The following is an 18264-nucleotide window of genomic DNA, read 5'->3' as shown; positions in this document are numbered from 1 at the left end:
GGAGCCAATCTGGACTTGGGAGAGGGACTGAGCTTGGGTCTTCCCGGGGTGGCTCAGTGCTGGGCACAGGACGTGGCCACTTGGGGTGTGGCTGAGGAAGGGGTGGTGGACAGCTGGGGACATGGGGGCCTCGCCCTGCACCTGGCACTTCCTCTGAGCCTGCTGACCCAGCGGCCTGTGAACAACAGTGACATTGTCCTGAAGCAAGTCATAGCACCCAGGGTAGCGAGAGCCTGCCTCTGTTCCCAGCATGAGTGGGCCTCGGACCAGCCAAAGCAGCCCGTGGGCCAGGGACCAGGCCGCCTGAAAGGCCACGACCAGAGCTGAATGGGCAGGACTACCCCATGCTACTCATCCACGTGGGCACAAATGATACTGCCAGGTGTGACACTGAGCGGATCAAGTGTGACTACAGGGCTTTGGGAGTACGGGTGAAGGAGTTTGGAGCGCAGGTGGTATTCTCTTCTATCCTTCCTGTCAAAGGTAGGGGCCCGGGCAGAGAGAGGTGCATTCTGGAGGTGAATGCCTGGCTGCGACGATGGTGTCACCAGGAGGGATTCGGCTTCCTTGATCACGGGGTGCTCTTCCAGGAAGGACTGGTTGGCGGAGATGGAGTTCACCTTTCCAGGAGCGGGAAGGCCTTGTTTGGACACAGACTGGCTAACCTTGTGAGGAGGGCTTTAAACTAGGTTTGTCGGGGGCAGGTGAGCAAAGCCCACAGGTAAGTGCTGAATGTGCGGGACTGGGAGATGGGTTGGAAATAGGGGGGACTACGGCCTATAATGGCAAGGAGAAAGGAGGGTCAGGGCACAACAGGGAGGCAAGATCAAATCAGTATCTTAGATGCCTATATACAAATGCGAGAAGTATGGGTAATAAGCAGGAAGAACTGGAATTGCTAACCAATAAATACAACTATGATATCATTGGTATTACAGAAACCTGGTGGGATGGGACGCATGATTGGAATGTTGGTATGGAAGGGTACGGCTTGCTCAGGAAGGACAGACAGGGAAAAAAGGGAGGAGGGGTTGCCTTGTATATTAAAAATGTACACACTTGGACTGAAGTGGAGATGAATGTAGGAGATAGCTGTGTAGAGAGTCTCTGGGTTAAGCTAAAAGGGGTAAAAAACGAGGGTGATATCATGCTAGGAGTCTACTACAGGCCACCTAGCCAGGTGGAAGAGGTGGATGAGGCCTTTTTTAAACAATTAACAAAACTATCCAAAGCCCAAGATTTGGTGGTGATGGGGGACTTCAACTATCCAGACATATGTTGGGAAACTAACACAGCGAGGCACAGGCTATCCAATAAGTTTCTGGACTGCATTGGAGACAACTTTCTGTTTCAGAAGGTTGAAAAAGCTACCAGAGGTGAAGCTGTTCTGGATTTGGTTTTAACAAATAGGGAGGAACTAGTTGAGAACTTGAAAGTGGAAGACAGTATAGGGGACAGTGATCACGAAATAATAGAGTTCATGATCTTAAGGAAAGGTAGAAGGGAGACCAGCACAATTGAGGTAATGGATTTCAGGAAGGCAGATTTTGATAAGCTCAGAGAACTTGTAGGTAAGGTCCCATGGGAAGCAAGACTGAAGGGAAAAACAACTGAGGAGAGTTGGAAGTATTTCAAAGGGACGTTGTTAAGGGCCCAAAAGCAAACAATTCCGCTGTGTAGGAAAGATAGAAAATATGGCAAAAGACCAGCTTGGCTTAACAAGGAGATCTTGCATGATCTCAAAATAAAAAAGGAGTCTCATAAAAAATGGAAATTAGGACAAATAACAAAGGATGAATATAGGCAAGCAACACGGGAATGCAGGGGCAAGATTAGAAAGGCAAAGGCACAAAATGAGATCAAATTAGCTACAGGCATAAAGGGAAACAAGAAGACCTTTTATAAATACATTAAAAGCAAGAGGAAGACCAAGGACAGGGTAGGCCCACTGCTTAGTGAGGAGGGAGAAGCAGTAACAGGAAACTTGGAAATGGCGGAGATGCTCAATGACTTCTTTGTTTCGGTCTTCACCGAGAAGTCTGGAGGTGTGCCTAACGTAGTGAATACAAGCAGAGAGAGGGTAAGTTTAGAAGATAGGATACACAAAGAACAAGTTAAAAATCACTTAGGAAAGTTAGATGTCAGCAAGTCACCAGGTCCTGATGAAATGCATCCCAGGATACTCAAGGAGCTGATAGAGGAGGTATCTGAGCCTTTAGCTATGATCTTTGAAAAATCATGGCAGACAGGGGAGATTCCAGAAGACTGGAAAAGGGCAAATATTGTGCCCATCTATAAAAAGGGGAATAAGAACAACCCAGGAAACTATAGACCGGTCAGTTTAACGTCTGTCCCAGGGAAGATAATGGAGCAGGTAATTAAGGAAATCATATGCAAACACTTGGAAGGTAATAAAGTGATAGGGAATAGCCAGCATGGGTTTGTGAAGAACAAGTCATGCCAAACTAATCTGATAGCTTTCTTTGATAAGATAACGAGCCTTGTGGATAAGGGAGAAGCGGTGGATGTCATATACCTAGACTTTAGTAAGGCATTTGATACGGTCTCGCATGATATTCTTATTGATAAACTAGGCAAATATAACTTAGATAGGGCCACGATAAGGTGGGTGCATAATTGGCTGGATAACCGTAGTCAGAGAGTGGTTGTTAACGGTTCTAAATCCTGCTGGAAAGGGATAACAAGTGGAGTTCCTCAAGGGTCTGTTTTGGGACCCATACTGTTCAATATCTTCATCAATGATGTAGATATTGGGATAGAGAGTACGCTTATTAAGTTTGCAGATGATACCAAACTGGGTGGGGTTGCGACTTCTTTGGAGGATAGGGACATAATTCAGAATGACCTTAGCAAGTTAGAGAAATGGTCGGAGGTAAACAGGATGAGGTTTAATAGAGAGAAATGCAAAGTGCTCCACTTAGGAAGGAACAATCAGTTCCATACATACAAGATGGGAAGCGACTGTCTAGGAAGGAGCATGGCAGAAAGGGATCTAGGGGTCACAGTGGACCACAAGTTGAATATGAGTCAACAGTGTGATGCTGTTGCAAAAAAAGCAAATATGATTCTAGGTTGTATTAACAGGTGTGTTGTAAGCAAAACTCGTGAAGTCATTCTGCCGCTCTACTCTGCACTAGTTAGGCCTCAGCTGGAGTACTGTGTCCAGTTCTGGGCGCCACATTTCAAGAAAGATGTGGAGAAATTGGAAAGGGTACAGAGAAGAGCGACAAGAATGATTAAAGGTTTAGAGAACATGACCTATGAAGCCAGGCTTCATGAACTGGGCTTGTTTAGTTTGGAAAAAAGAAGATTAAGGGGGGACATGATAGCGGCTTTCAAATATCTAAAAGGGTGTCACAAGGAGGAAGGAGAAAATTTATTCCTCTTGGTTTCTGAGGACAGGACAAGGAGTAATGGGCTTAAAGTGCAGCAGGGGAGGTTTAGATTGGACATTAGGAAAAAATTCCTAACTGTCAGGGTGGTCAAATATTGGAATAAATTGCCAAGGGAGGTGGTGGAATCTCCCTCTCTGGAGATATTTAAGAACAGGTTAGATAGACATCTGTCAGGGATGGTGTAGACGGAGCTTGATCCTGCCTTGAGGGCAGGGGGCTGGACTCGATGACCTCTCGAGGTCCCTTCCAGTCCTATGATTCTATGATTCTATGATTCTATGACCCTTGGGAGATGGAATCTGCCCAGGCTGGGCTGCCAGGCAGCTTTGCCTTCCCCAAACAGAGTCTGGGCAGGGAGCCCATGAATGCAGAATGACATGTTGAGGTCACTGTCATCCCACAGGAATTTTTGTTTAAATATATAGAGATCATTAAATTGTTGCTATGGTTCCTACCAAGAACTTGGATCTGAGCAGGATTGAGCTTAACTAGTTCAGTCTTATATATGTGTGTGTCTTAAGTCTTGCGCTAGAAATGGCAAGGACTTTGAAACCATATTTTTATTTCAAAACTCAAGTATGTGATACTATACAGTACAATACTAGCACACTTGTGCAAAGTCTTACAATGTTACAAATTTAAATAATATGATACACAAACATAGTGCCCCTTTTCAATTCTTTCTACTAAAAACATCAGTGCTGTGCATGAGAAACAATAAATGTGTCTTGCTGAAGCAGAAAAATAAATATTGCACCCCCAAAAAAACTCTTTCAGTGTTAATAGTATAAATAACTGACCTACTGTTTGTAGCCTGACATGCCTTCTGACCACAGAGAAAAGAAATTTTAATTTTAGATAAAGTAAATTAAAATCAGACTGACAAAATTTGATTTTAGAATTTTTTGAGCACAACCCTAATTTTCACAAAACACAGAGTTTAATTAGATGTATTTAAAAAGCAGTTAGCCTCTGTGATGCTATTTTAAGTAGGCAGCTTAATTACAGTAGGTATAAAAATAATTCTACAATTATTTTTTTCTTTATTTTGTTTTAGTATTTTAATACCCTTTAAAATATCTTGCCCTTTCCCATCATTTCCCCCAGCCACTGCCCACCAATAACTGAAGACCCTGGAGGCTAAATTCTGCATATCTGTTCCATGTGAGAAATTCTACTCAAACCAATGGAACTCATGGGTGAAATTCACCACGAAGCAGTGAATTCCCAAAAGGCTAATACACTAACTAAGCCCATATGGGGTATCCGAACCTTTTGCAAGCAGTAGCAAATTTCACTCTGTGCTCTAGATCCACCAAAGCACTTACACACATATCTAACTTTAAACATGTGAGTGATCTTATTGAGGTCATTGGGATTCCTCATGTGCTCAAAATTAGGCCCATGTGTAAGTATTTTGTTGGATCAGGGCCTATGTGAGTAATAGCTGAGGGTACGTCTACACTACAGCGCTATTTCGAACTAACGCATCTAGAACTAAAAACTAGTTCGAATTAGCGTTTTGCTAATTCGAACTAGCAAGTCCACATTGAGTGGACCCTGAACAGGGCTTAAGGATGGCCGGAAGCAGTGCTGGCAGGGCATCAGAGGAGGACTTAGAGCATGGAGATGCTGTCTCAGGCTAGCCGAGGGCTGCGCTTAAAGGGTCCCGGCCCCCACCCCGGACAGACAGTTCTAAGGGGTGCCCCGCTTGCAAAGCAGTCCTGGCTTGGATTGCCCGGAGTACCCACACTGGGCACATCACACCACTCGGCCATCAGTCCGGCTGCACTTGCCGCAGGCTGCCATCTGGGGAGAGGGGGCAATCGGGGGGCTGCAGGAGAGCTTCCACCCCCAGAAGCCCGCAGAGCCAGCCCAGTCCTCCCCATCGGGGGCTCGTACCCCATTCCTCCCTCACCTCCTTCCACTTACCCTTCCCTAGCCCCCCTTCTTATTGATGTACAAAATAAAGATAACGTTTCTTCCAACATTGACTCTGTCTTTATTGAACAAAACTGGGGGAGACTGGGAAAAGGAGGTGGGAGAGGGGAAGAGAAAGGCTGGGAGAGGGGAGGGCAACTAACATGATCAGGGGTTGGGAACAGGTCCCAGATGAAGAGAGGCTACAGAGACTGGGACTGTTCAGCTTAGAAAAGAGGAGATGGAGCGGGGACAGGATAGAGGTCTCTAAAAGCAGGGGTTGGGTGGAGAGGATGCATTCAGAAAAGTTCTTCATGAGTTCCCATAAAGAAGGACTAGAGGACACCAAAGGAAAGGAATGGGTAGCAGGCTTGAAACTAGTAAGAGAAAGTTGTTCTTCAGAAAGCAAATAGTTAACCTGTGGTACTCCTTGCTGCAGGAGGCTGTGAAGGCTACAACTAGAACAGAGTTGAAAGGGAAGTGAGATCAAGTCATGGAGGTTGGGTCCATGGAGTAGTCTTAGCCAGGGGATAGGAGTGGTGTCCCTGCCCAAAGTTTGTGGAAGGCTGGAGAGGGATGGCACGAGACAAATGGCTTGGTCACTGTCTTCGGTCCATCCCCTCCAGGGTCCCTAGGCTTGGCCGCTGTCGGCAGACAGGCTACTGGGCTAGATGGACCTTTGGTCTGACCCAGGACGGCCATTGTAAGCTCAGGGCTCAGGGTCGGGGGTCTCAGTGGACCCCCTTGATTTTCATGCACACCTGCTCCTGGGTGGCCAGGCTGGCAGCTCTCCTGCCCTAGACGGCCACTTTCCTGTGCCTAGTGCGGAGATCGTGGACGAGGTCCACAATGTCCGCACTAGCCCAGGAAGGTGCCCGCCTCTTGCAGTCCAGGGCAAGCTCCCGGGAGCCGCCAGCCTGGTCCCGGGAAGAGGGGGTGGGCTGGGGGACATTGGGTGGGTGGCTCTGTGCCGTGCCAGGTGCAGGGTCTGCTGGCTGGGTGCTGGCAGGCTTGCACCTGGCACGGGCACCGTAGCCAGCCCGTGCCCCTTTAAGGGGTCCGGGGCCGGGAGGGGGGCATAGAGTTTCCCTGGTGTTGGCCAGAGTGGCCACCAGGGAAACCTGGGGAGGGCTATCCTCCCACTAGTTCGAATTAAGGGGCTACACACCCCTTAATTCGAACTAGCTAGTTCAAATTAGGCTTAATCCTCGTAAAATGAGATTTTCCTAGTTCGAACTAAGCGCTCCGCTAGTTCGATTCAAATTCGAACTAGCGGAGCGCTAGTGTAGCGCCTATGAATGTTAGTTCAAACTAACGTCTGTTAGTTCCAACTAACATTGTAGTGTAGACATACCCAGAGGTACTTGGCCCAGAGTGATTCCCAGGAATTACTAGTACCAATACTTTGTTTGTAAAGAGCACTTAATCACACCAATGCTCAAGTCCCCTAACATACTAATTTCATCATTTGAGTAAAGTCTGTCATTTGGAATGGAGGAATATGAATCTGTTTGGCTGCAGTGAGAAGGCCTGATAGAAAATTATTAAAAACACAATTATTTATTTTCTGATTCTTTGCTGCTTATAGTTAAAGAACAAATGGTACATTCCCTTTAGCCATATGGACCTTCCTTATTCATTTTGATGCTTTTACTCCTCCAGAGCTATTTTTCTTCTTTTTTCTAAAGATACCCAAATGATTAAATCAAGCACAATTTGTTTAGGAACAGTTGTGGCCATCTGATGTTTTCCTGTAGCAATCTCTTTCTGAAAAATGCGGTAAAAAATTGAGTTAGTTAACATAAAGAGACACATCTCTCCAGAGTTTTAGTGTTATTTTTGATGGGAAAAAATGGAGTTAAAACACTTTTGAGTCTGTTAAAAACCTTCATTCTCCCAGTTAGTTTAATTTGCTGAGAGTTTGGGGACTGTATTGAAAGAAAACAAGCTGCTACTGGCTGCAGATAAGCCAGAATTCTGTACTGCACATGGCTTCCTTATCTTTCCCAAGGGTAAACTGTCATTAGTCACTCTGAAAACTAGATTCATAGGCCTACAAAACACCGACACTTTGGGTACCCAACAATGTACCCCAGTGTCACGCCCACTTCGAACATTCAGCTGCTTCCAAGTGCATAGCAACTGAAAGACTAACTGGGAATCCCAACTCAAGTTCTGCAGGTACGTACGATATACTCTTTAAGTGCCAGACATTTTTAGTTAATCCTTCTGGGAGCTTCTAAAATTTAAAATCCTTTTTAAAAAGGATTAATCTGTAATGGCCTAATAACTTGTTGGAGATTTGAAAATCTACGAGAATAGTTAACACATTTGATTCTAAAATGAGCTGCTGACTGTGGTAATGATCTTTTTACATCAGGTCAGTAAATCAGTAAGCATTTTAAACACTCCCCGAGCTCAGTTCTCCTAGACCTATGATGGTGTGCAAAGGGAGGAGGGGGACATAGTGCAAGAAGCAGGACAGAGTCCATTCATAGTCCACCTGCTGGCCTTCACATCTGGCCTTAGTCTGCTATGGTCTGAGCCGTAGCAGTTATGTCTAATCTGCCCAGCAGCAATTATTTTGCTAGTGAGGATTGCTAGTGGGGACTGCATTGCAGTCTTGTTCAGAAGAGCAGCAAAATGAACCACACAGCGGCTGTGTCTAGACTGGCAAGTTTTTCCACAAAATCATTTGCTTTTGCGGAAAAACTTGCCAGCTGTCTACACTGGCCGCTTGAATTTCCGGAAAAGCACTGACAATCTCATGTAAGATTGTCAGTGCTTTTCCGGAAATACTATGCTGCTCCCATTCAGGCAAAAGTCTTTTTCCGAAAGACTTTTGCGCAAAAGGGCCAGTGTAAACGCACAGTACTGTTTTCCACAAAAAAGCCCCGATCGCGAAAATGGCGAAAAGCATCCTGCCAATCTAGACGTGCTTTTCCAAAAATGCTTTTAACGGAAAAGTTTTCCGTTAAAAGCATTTTCAGAAAATCATGCCAGTGTAGATGTAGCCAGCATGTTCCTTGGAGAAAGAGTTTTAGCCAGGATGGGTAGTAATGGTGTTCCTAACCTCTGTTTCTTTGGAGGTGGGTGACAGGGAAGGGATCACATGAGGATTACCTGTTGTGATCCCTCCATCTGGGGCATCTGATATTGGCCACTGTCGGCAGACAGGATAGTGGGCTGGATGAACTGTTGGTTTGACTCAGTCTGGTCACTCTTATGTTCTAAGAGGGTCTGAGATATACTGAACACTTTGTCTGTTGTGCACCCAGACCCGGATTTAGCCCTTCACAAAAGCCCTATTAAAACAATGGACCAGTTTCCCTCTTGCAATACATTCTGAAAAACAATACAAAACACACATTTAGTCAGCATTCCATTTTGCATTGTTGCATGATTATTGGGCCAACCTCTCCTCTGGTGTAACTCATGTTATGGCAACACACCAAGGATAAATTTAGCCTAGTATAATATTTTTGTCTTCAACAGGAGGTCTTCCTTCCCCTGCCTCCCCTCCCCCTGTTCTAGACATGGACACTATATGTTAAAAAATCGTATATATCTCTTCTGTGAAAATTATGACATCAAACAATAAAAGCCAGAAATGCAAAGTTAAATCAAGTGCTCTATAGCTGGTAGCGTTTATGGCCTTCCTCAAAAGTGTATGAATTAAGGTCTCAATCTTCCCTTTGAATATCCTGGCTATTGCTGGTGACTGTCACAATCTTTGCATGATTTAAATGTGACTTTATCCATAGGATGTCATATCAGTCAGATACACTTATCATGATAAAAGGAGCATTTATCTGATGATCAGTTTCACTAGGTAAAGCACAATCCATTCCCAAGCCTGATGGTGTAGAACAACTAGTGTGGCTTACTGATCACATTTGGCAACCAGAAAATGTCAAAATGCAACCTTGCTTTAACAACTATGTTTTAAAGTATGTGCTCATTGGTGTACCATAAGTAGTGTATCATTTGCTTATTATTCTGTTCCTTGCTCATGCTGAAGTCCTGAGTTCCACCAGGAGTATTGCTGGACAGCAGAACAGGTGGCTTTCCCCTTCGGTCCTTCTGATAATTCAACACAGGAGTTGTATGAATGGTAGATCCCCAACAGCGCCGCAAAAACGATTACCACAGCTGCTACAATCCAGACCGCGTTCCAGTGTTTACCCAGTTTTGGGTACAGTATATGTAAATAATGAATAACAACTTCAAGTTTGCTGTAAAATGAAAAAGAGATATAAGTGTTCTTCTATAATTATCATACACAAGTCAATTACCTTAATACTTGACTACTAATAACTTTGCAATTAGATACTATATCATTTTTGTTCAAGGACTAATACACTCTCTGCTTGATAAGAACCATATTATAATGTCCTTTTTACAAATATATACTGAAACATAGATTGACATTAAGTGAGTTACTTTTCCAGAGTCCTGCACAGGGACAGACTTGGATTCTCCTGCTTCTCTCTCTTTCAAAAGTGTAGTCCCATTACTAGAATCTGACAATAATTCAGGTGCTGTTTATATCATAATTTGCTTAATTAAATTAAATAATTTTAGAAAAGTGCCTTTCCAACTTAAGTCTCGGTTACCTGCCAATAGGAAGGCTGACCTTTGAATCAGGTATCAGCCACGTATTTTCAGAGATTTAGAAGAAGGGTGAATTACAGGACAAAATATGGTGAACCCTAGAATGAAGAGGTTTCAGATCTTTGGGTTCCTCTTAGATGTGCCTCAGCTTATGGCCAGATGTCCTACCTGCTTTAATCTCTGTTCTGTGCTTCTGTAATGTGCAAATGTCTGTTTTTAAAAATATAAGAATGTGCAATACAATCAAATAGAATGGGTACATCCTCCCAAGAACTCAGCTTACCCCCAAGAGGAGAGGGCAATAAGTCACACCAAGCTTTTTAAATTATGCATCAAAGGCTTCAGGTTAGGTGTCCATTCCTGGACTCTAAAGTCCCATTAAAGAATATTAATAATGATGTGATTTGATACTGAATGTCTTGGGTCAGTTCAACAAACCAAAATAGAACTTTTTGATTTGGAAAAATAACAATGCTCAAAAATGTCAAAAGTGTTTAGTTATTTCCCAATTGAAATTTTTGGAATATTTTGTTTTTTCAACATTGTGTCCCAATTAGGGATAAAAGCAGATGTTGATATATTAAATTTTCTCATGGCACTAAAATTCTGATTTTGGCTTAGCTGTATTAAACACACCGTAGAGCAGTGATCTCCAACCTTTTTACACCCAAGATCACTTTTTAAATGACAGACCAAGCCAAGATCTACCACCCCACTCCTTCCTTGAAGCTCCTTCCCTGAAGCTCAGCGAGGGTGCACCACACTCCACATGGGCTGGACCAGAGAAGCAGCTGCCCGGCCAGCTGGCCATGGTGCGCAGCCAGGGTGCACCAACTCCATGTAGGCAGGCGCAGAGGAGAAGCCGCCAATCAGCTGGAGCACAGGGCAGCCTCTTTCAGCTGAAAGCCACAGTCAGCTGGCTGGGGTGTTTCAGCCCTCCCGACATCCCAGCTCCCACCATTCCTCGCAGCTACTCACCTGTGTTGTTGCTCGGTGAGTAGCTGCTCCTCAAATGAGGAAATCTAATGTAAATGTACTGCGCAGGAGCGCAGTTCAGAGAGGGCTCAAGAGCTCAAGAGCTACTCTTAGAGCCCCTGAGATCTACTGGTAGATCGCGATCTACTGGTTGGTGACCACGGCCATAGAGGTTTATTTAACAGGGCTTTTCAGCCATTTTGTAGACTTGGAAGCCAAAAGGAGCTAGATTTATTTTTATTTAATTGATCTTTAAATATGTAAATAATGCAGAAGTACACATTAAAATAGATTTCTTAACTGCACATTATCTCATAGACTCATAGACATTAAGGTCAGAAGGGACCATTATGATCATCTAGTCTGACCCCCTGCACAGTGCAGGCCACAAAATCTCACCCACCTCTCCTAGAATAATCATCTGACCTATATCTCAGATATTGAAGCCTTCAAATACTACTGCTCACATCTCAATCAGTATTATCTTTTGCAGGTGTTTATATGATGCACATCTGTGAAATGTTGCTTTTATTTAAGCAAGAAACCCTTTGCTCTGTATGTAGAGCTTTCTTGGGTGGTTCTCTTAGGCTGTGTCTAGACTGGCAAGTTTTTGCGGAGAAACTTGCCAGATGTCTACACTGGCCGCTTGAATTTCCGGAAAAGCACTGACGATCTCATGTAAGATCGTCAGTGATTTTCCGGAAATACTATACTGCTCCCGTTTGGGCAAAAGTCTTTTTCCGAAAGACTTTTGCGCAAAAGGGCCAGTGTAGACAGCATAGTACTGTTTTCCACAAAAAAGCCCCGATCGCGAAAAAGGCAATCGGGGATTTTTTGCAGAAAACCGCGTCTAGATTGGCCGCGGATGCTTTTCCGCAAAAAGTGCTTTTGCGGAAAAGCATCCTGCCAATCTAGATGTGGTTTTCCGAAAATGCTTTTAATGGAAAACTTTTCCGTTAAAAGCATTTTCAGAAATTCATGCCAGTGTAGACGTAGCCTTAATGTATACATTGAGAAATACATTTTTTGTGATAGAGTCCTGCCTGCCTATGTTGGCAGGAGTATGCTTTTGTGAAGGTATTTGCATATCCCTGAAAATACTAAGGGACACATTTCTAAAGACTGTTGCCTGTAACTCTCAAGGCTGAACTATGCTTGGTTATTCAAATTCCCATGGGAGACTATAGGAACACCTAAGCAGTCAAGTAGGGGTGCAAACGAGGCAAGTCCATGCTCCCTGCCCTGCACTGTTCTGAATATAGCAGTAGGGAAATATTATCGATCACCTGACCAGGACAGTGATGGTGATGTTGAAATGCTGAGGGAGATTAGAAAGGCTATCAAAATAAAAAACTCAATTATAATGGGGGATTTCAATTATCCCCATATTGACCGGATACTTGTCACCTCAGGACAAGATGCAGAGATAAAATTTCTCGATGCCTTAAATGACTGCTTCTTGGAGCAGCTGGTACAGGAACCCACAAGGGGAGAGGCAATTCTCGATTTAGTACTGAGTGGAGCGCAGGATCTGGTCCAGAAGGTAACTATTACAGGACCGCTTGGGAATAGTGACCATAATATAATAACATTTAACATTCCTGTGGTGGGAAGAACACCTCAGCAGTCCAACATTCTGGCATTTAATTTCAAAAAGGGGAATTATGCAAAAATGAGGAGGTTAGTTAAACAGAAATTAAAAGGCACAGGGACTAGGGTAAAATCCCTGCAAGCTGCATGGAAACTTCTTAAAGCCACCATAATAGAGGCCCAACTTAAATGTATATCACAAATTAAAAAACATAGTAAGAGACCTAAAAAAAGAGCCACCATAGCTTAACCACCATGTAAAAGAAGCAGTGAGAGATAAAAAGGTATCTTTCAAAAAGCAGAAGTCTAATCCTAGTGAGGTAAATAGAAAGGAACATAAACACTGCCAAATTAAGTGTAAAAATGTAATAAGAAAAGCCAAAAAAGACTGCTAGCCAAAAACTCAAAAGGCAATAGCAAAATGTTTTTTAAGTATATTAGAAGCAGGAAACCTGCTAAAAAACCAGTGGGGCCCCTGGACGATCGCGATACAAAAGGAGCAATCAAGGATGATAAAGCCATTGTGGAGAGACTAAATGATTTCTTTGCTTCAGCCTTCATGGCTGAGGATGTAAGGAGATTCCCAAACCTGACCCATACTTTGTAACAAGTCTGAGGACTTGTCACAGATTGAAGTATCATTAGAGGAGGTTTTGGAAGTAGTTGATAAACTTAACAGTAACAAGTCACCGGGACCAGATGGCATTCACCCAAGAGTTCTGAAAGAACTCAAATGTGAAATTGCAAAACTATTAACTATGGTTTGTAACCTATCCTTTAAATCAGCTTCTGTACCCAAGGACTGGAAGACAGATAACATAACGCCAATATTTAAAAAGGGCTCTACAGGCGACCCTGGCAAACATCAGTACCAGGTAAATTAGTTGAAACAATAGTAAAGAATAAAATTGTCAGACACATAGAGAACATAATTTGTTGGGCAAAAGTCAACATGGTTTCTGTAAAGGGAAATCATGTCTTACTAAGCTATTAGAGTATGTCTACACTAGCTCGTTAGTTCAAGCTAGGTAGGCAAATGAGGGCCACCGGAGTTGCAAATGAAGCCCGGGATTTAAATATCCCGGGCTTCATTTGCATGTTCCCGGGCACCGCCATTTTTAAATCCCCCTTAGTCCAAACTCCGTGCCCGTTCCGTGAGGAGTAATGGTAGTTCGAATTAGGATCTCTAATTCAAACTACCTACTCCGTGCCACATGTAGCCGCGGGCACAGAGTTCGGACTACAGGGGATTTAAAAATGGCGGCGCCCGGGAACATTCAAATGAAGCCCGGGATATTTAAATCACGGGCTTCATATGCAACTCTGGTTGCCCTCATTTTCCTACCAGCTTGAACTAACGAGCTAGTGTAGACATACCCTTAGAGTTCTTTGAAGGAGTTAACAAACATGTGGACAAGGGAAATCCAGTAGCTATAGTCCCTTTACAAAGGCTCTTGTGTAAATTAGGCTGTCATGGGACAAGAGGGAAGATCCTTTCATGGATTGAGAACTGGTTAAAAGATATGAAACAAAGGGTAGGAATAAATGGTAAATTTTCAGAATGGAGAGGTGTAACTAATGGTGTTCCCCAAGGGTCAGTCCTAGGAGCAATCCTATTCAACTTAGTCATAAACGATATAGAGAAAGGGGTAAGCAGTGAGGTGGCAAAGTTTGCGGATGATACTAAACTGTTCAAGATAGTCAAAACCAAAGCAGACTGTGAAGAACTTCAAAAAGATCTCACCAAACTGAGTGATTGGGCAACAAAATAGCAAATGAAATTTAATGTGGATAAGTGTAAAGTAATGCACATTGGAAAAAATAACCCCAACTATACATACAATATGATGGGGGCTAATTTAGCTACAACTAATCAGGAAAGAGATCTTGGAGTTATCATGGCTAGTTCTCTGAAAACGTCCACACATTGTGCAGCAGCAGTCAAAAAAAGCAAATAGGATGCTAGGAATTATTAAAAAAGGGATAGAAAATAAGACAAAAAATATCTTACTGCCCCTATATAAAACTATAGTTCGCCCACATCTTGAATACTGCATACAGATGTTGTCTCCTCACCTCAAAAAAGATATTTTGGCATTAGAAAAGGTTCAGAAAAGAGCAACTAAAATGATTAGGGGTTTGGAATGGGTCCCATATGAGGAGAGGGTAAAGAGACTGGGACTTTTCAGTTTAGAAAAGAGGAGACTGAGGAGGGATATGATAGAGATAGATAAAATCATGAATGGTGTGGAGAGGGTGAATAAAAAAAAGTTATTTACTTATTCCCATAGTATAAGAACTAGAGCATACCAAATGAAATTAATGGGTAGTAGGTTTAAAACTAATAAAAGAAAGTTCTTCACACAGCGCACAGTCAACCTGTGGAACTCCTTGCCAGAGGAGGCTGTGAAGGCTAGGACTATAACAGAGTTTAAAAAAGAGCTAGATAAATTCATGGAGGTTAGGTCCATAAAAGGCTATTAGCCAGGGGGTAAGGAATGGTGCCCCTGGCCTCTGTTTGTCAAAGGCTGGAGAAGGATGGCAGGAGACAAATTGCTTGATCATTGTATTCGGTCCACTCCCTTTGGGGCAGCTGGCACTGGCCACTGTCAGCAGACAGGATACTGGGCTGGATGGACCTTTGGTCTGACCCAGTATGGTCATTCTTATGTTCTTATGACAGTTAAGTGTGAGCTGCACTTGGATGGGGTGCGTGTGAAAGAAGGGTTTGCACTGATACATCCCCCAGAGGCAGAATGTAGGGCTTTCTCTGCACACTTGCACCCATTTCCGTCTGCAAATTCTCATCTACTGGAGCAACTGGTACCTGCACCAACTGAACGCCTGATCTTGAGAGGAGAGGAGCATCTAAATCTTCCCAAGGCCATGGATTATCTTTCAGGACCTGCCTTTTGAGACTATTATTTAGCTGCAACCTTCAAAAAGTATTCATGGAGGGAAGCCAACAAATACTGTGAGATGTGGCTGTGAAGTATTCAGCTGTGTCTTTCAAATTAAACTGGCCTCTTGGTAGATGCACCACACTGGATTCTTACCTGTTTTTCATGTTATTTATCTCTTCATTTTCACTTTCTTCATGCCCATCAGAGGTTTCATTTATTTTCTCATCTTCCTCTTTCAGCTCATGAAGTTCTTTGGTTATCTTTAAGCCTTCCTGATAACTTTAAACACACAACATATTTGTAATCTAGACATGCCAGGTAAATGCCTCTGTCTTGTTCAGTGAAGAACTGACCATTCAGTCAACATATTGAATAAAATACAAATACTTGTGTTGTGGTGCCTGAGCAATAGGAAAATATTGGCCGAGGCCACTATCTACACTGCAGGGCAAAAGTCAAAATAAGATACGTAACTTCAGCTATGCCAATTGTGTAGCTGAAGTCAAAATAGCTTAACTTGGCTTCTGGTGCTGCCTACACAGCAGCAACTTGAAGGAAGAACACTCTTTCTTTGACTTCCCTTACTCCTCATGAAATGCAGGTTACAGGAGTCCGAGTAAGAAGTCCTCCAACTTGACATTATTTTAAAATAGCAGCTTGCTGTGTAACAAACTATGTTGTTTCGAAATAATGTCAATTATTCCGAAATAACACTGTTGTATGGATACTACCTGTTCCCACTGTCCTTTTCTCCAACATAGATTAACTTTAGTTAGAAAAAGCTTCCAGATCCCTGAGTCCATCCCCTTGCAAATATGGGTTTCAACTCACTTAGGCTACGTCTAGACTGCAGGCTTCTTTTGGAAGAAGCTTTTCCAGAAGATATCTTCCAGAAAAACTTCTTTTGAAAAAGAGCATCCACAGAGCAAAAATGCAACAAAAAAGCGATCTGCTTTTTCAGAAGACAGCATCCAAACTGATTTGGACGCTATCTCACAGTTCAGTTGTGATTACTGTGGACGGAGTGGCCACCAGGGCACCTGTGCTTTTTCCTCTTCTTTCAAAAAAACACTCTCTTCTGCATCCACACTCGCCTTTTTCAGAAAAAGGCTTTTTCTTCATAGAAAGAGGTTTACTGCTATCAGAAAAAACCCTTTCATTCTTTTGACTTTCTCTGGAAAGAATGCAATAGCAGTGTGGACATAAGTGTAGTTTTTCTGGAAAAACTCTACAGTGTAGACATACCCTTAGACACACTCTGGACTTTATTTTTGAAGTAGGACTGGAAGCAATTGCTAGATATACTATTATCATTTGCTTCTTTAGGATGAATTCAGTGCCTTTCCTGGTCCTTTACAGGGTGGTGGCGCTTTGTCTGTAGTCTGCACTTGAACACAGCTAGGACCACTGTCCATTTATTACTCTGAGCTCTTGTGAACACAGGAGCAGGTGCACAACGGGTATGAGACTTATGACTGTTTTGTGCAAAATGTGATGACAAGTCCTCAGTTTTACTCCGGCCCATATACATTCTCTGCTCAGCCTTGTGCTGGCACATAAACTCTGCTGTGCCCTTTGCAGGATCAAGGCCTGAGGGAGATGTTTTGGACTCTTCTATCATTACAACACTGATGATATTCAGCTTCACATCTCCTTTTCCCTGAGCCCAGAGTCTACAGTTGTACTACTATCCCAATTAATGTCTGAGCAAGCTTGGCATGGGAGTTAAGGGGGACTAAGTGTGGCTCAATTCAGATAAAATGGAACTGATCTGCAGGAAAACTGTCCTGTGTTCACCAACTGGGTTCATGTCCTCGGAGTTGCTATTGTAGATCTCCTGATCTTGGAAAGTTGTAAGGTCCCATAAAGTCTTTCCTCAAATAGAGACGTATAGGAGGCCGCAAACGTTTCTATATATTGCTGACTTTGCATGTTATCCAGGATCAAGTTACTTCCAGTTTGGACTAATGCAAAACATTTCATGTAGTGCTACCCTCAGAGTTCACTCAGAAACTCCAGTGCATGCTCAATACAGCCTAGGATGAGTTGCTGTGACCATGTTCACTTTAGAGATGTAAAAAGGGTTAGAAATACTAATTGTGTAACCAATTACAATTTAATTGATATTTTTTAACCCGCCAGTAGCCCTGCAAGACACTAATCCTGCCAGCAGCTGGCCCTGCTGCCCTATGGGATGCCAGATGCGGGCTCCCAGTACTGCAGGGTCTTACTGGCTGCCAGCTCCTCCAGCCCTGCAGGTTCACAGGGGCTCCCAGCCCCCTGGGCTGTCGGCCATGCAGGGTCCTAGCCCTGTGGGTTGCTGGTACTGTGGGCTCCCAGCACCCTGGGCTGGCAGTAGAAGTTTAACCTGTAACCAGAACTGATAAGCATTAGCTTATAAGTTAAACAGTTAAACTCTTACATTCCTAGTTCACCTATGGATTCCTGTTTGCTTCTGGGTGCAGATTTAAATGTTGATGATAATCTCTGCAGCTGGTTGGCCTGGGATACAGTAATTAGAGATAAAACCTTTTGCCCAGTATTCTATTGCAACAGTTAAGAAGAGTCATCCTGTGAGGTTTATTGGTTCCTAGTGAAAAATTCTTCAGGGCTGGAAGTAAGGGTTTTCTCAGTTGAGAAATCCTGCCTTGGAAATTGCTCCTTTTGAGAGTTTGTTGAAACCACAGATTAGACCAGGAGTTTCCTAACCTTTTTGAACTGTGACCCAGTGTTCCTTTTTCCTATCTGTGTGTGGAATAGATTTTGTTATGTGAACTGAGGTAAATGGGAATGTGTACCAGCAGTAGAAACACATGCTGCTGACTCTGGGCACTCTGCTAATCAGC

The 18264-nt window shown here is 43.3% G+C and overlaps 2 protein-coding genes across 12 annotated transcripts in view; one reads left to right on the top strand and one right to left on the bottom strand.

The window, feature by feature from the left end:
• Positions 1 to 335: 335 nt before the first annotated feature.
• Positions 336 to 4704, top strand: LOC142829317 (uncharacterized). Its single transcript, XM_075928788.1, has 3 exons — positions 336 to 382; positions 484 to 2045; positions 4586 to 4704. The coding sequence occupies exons 2-3, from the start codon at positions 869 to 871 to the stop codon at positions 4702 to 4704; spliced, it is 1296 nt and encodes a 431-aa protein (XP_075784903.1). The 5' UTR covers positions 336 to 382; positions 484 to 868.
• A 1542-nt stretch (positions 4705 to 6246) lies between these two features.
• The window catches only part of IRAG1 (inositol 1,4,5-triphosphate receptor associated 1), a 190152-nt gene continuing 178134 nt past the window's right edge, over positions 6247 to 18264 (bottom strand). For 8 of the 11 annotated variants that reach the window (XM_075927919.1, XM_075927921.1, XM_075927926.1 and 5 more), the window contains 2 exons: positions 15572 to 15697; positions 6249 to 9571 (listed from right to left, as the gene is read on the bottom strand). In XM_075927919.1, coding sequence (XP_075784034.1) covers positions 9331 to 9571; positions 15572 to 15697 — 367 coding nt within the window. In that variant the 3' untranslated portion in view covers positions 6249 to 9330. Of the gene's footprint in view, positions 9572 to 15571; positions 15698 to 18264 lie in introns of all 11 variants that reach the window. The other 3 variants (XM_075927922.1, XM_075927925.1, XM_075927924.1) reach the window with 3 other exon arrangements.

This window comes from Pelodiscus sinensis, chromosome 4 (assembly GCF_049634645.1).
Source record: "Pelodiscus sinensis isolate JC-2024 chromosome 4, ASM4963464v1, whole genome shotgun sequence".
Taxonomy (NCBI): Eukaryota; Metazoa; Chordata; order Testudines; family Trionychidae; genus Pelodiscus; species Pelodiscus sinensis.
Note: the sequence above shows the minus strand (reverse complement) of the source record. Positions and strands in the feature narration are given on the sequence as shown.

What these genes read in the sequence shown, in the direction of transcription:
- LOC142829317 (XM_075928788.1), top strand. Translation starts at nt 869, where the DNA reads ATGGGTAATAAGCAGGAAGAACTGGAATTGCTAACCAATAAATACAAC. An exon ending in CTTCACCGAGAAGTCTGGAG is followed by an intron (nt 2,046 to 4,585) that starts GTGTGCCTAACG and finishes GTTCCATGTGAG; the next exon opens with AAATTCTACTCAAACCAATG.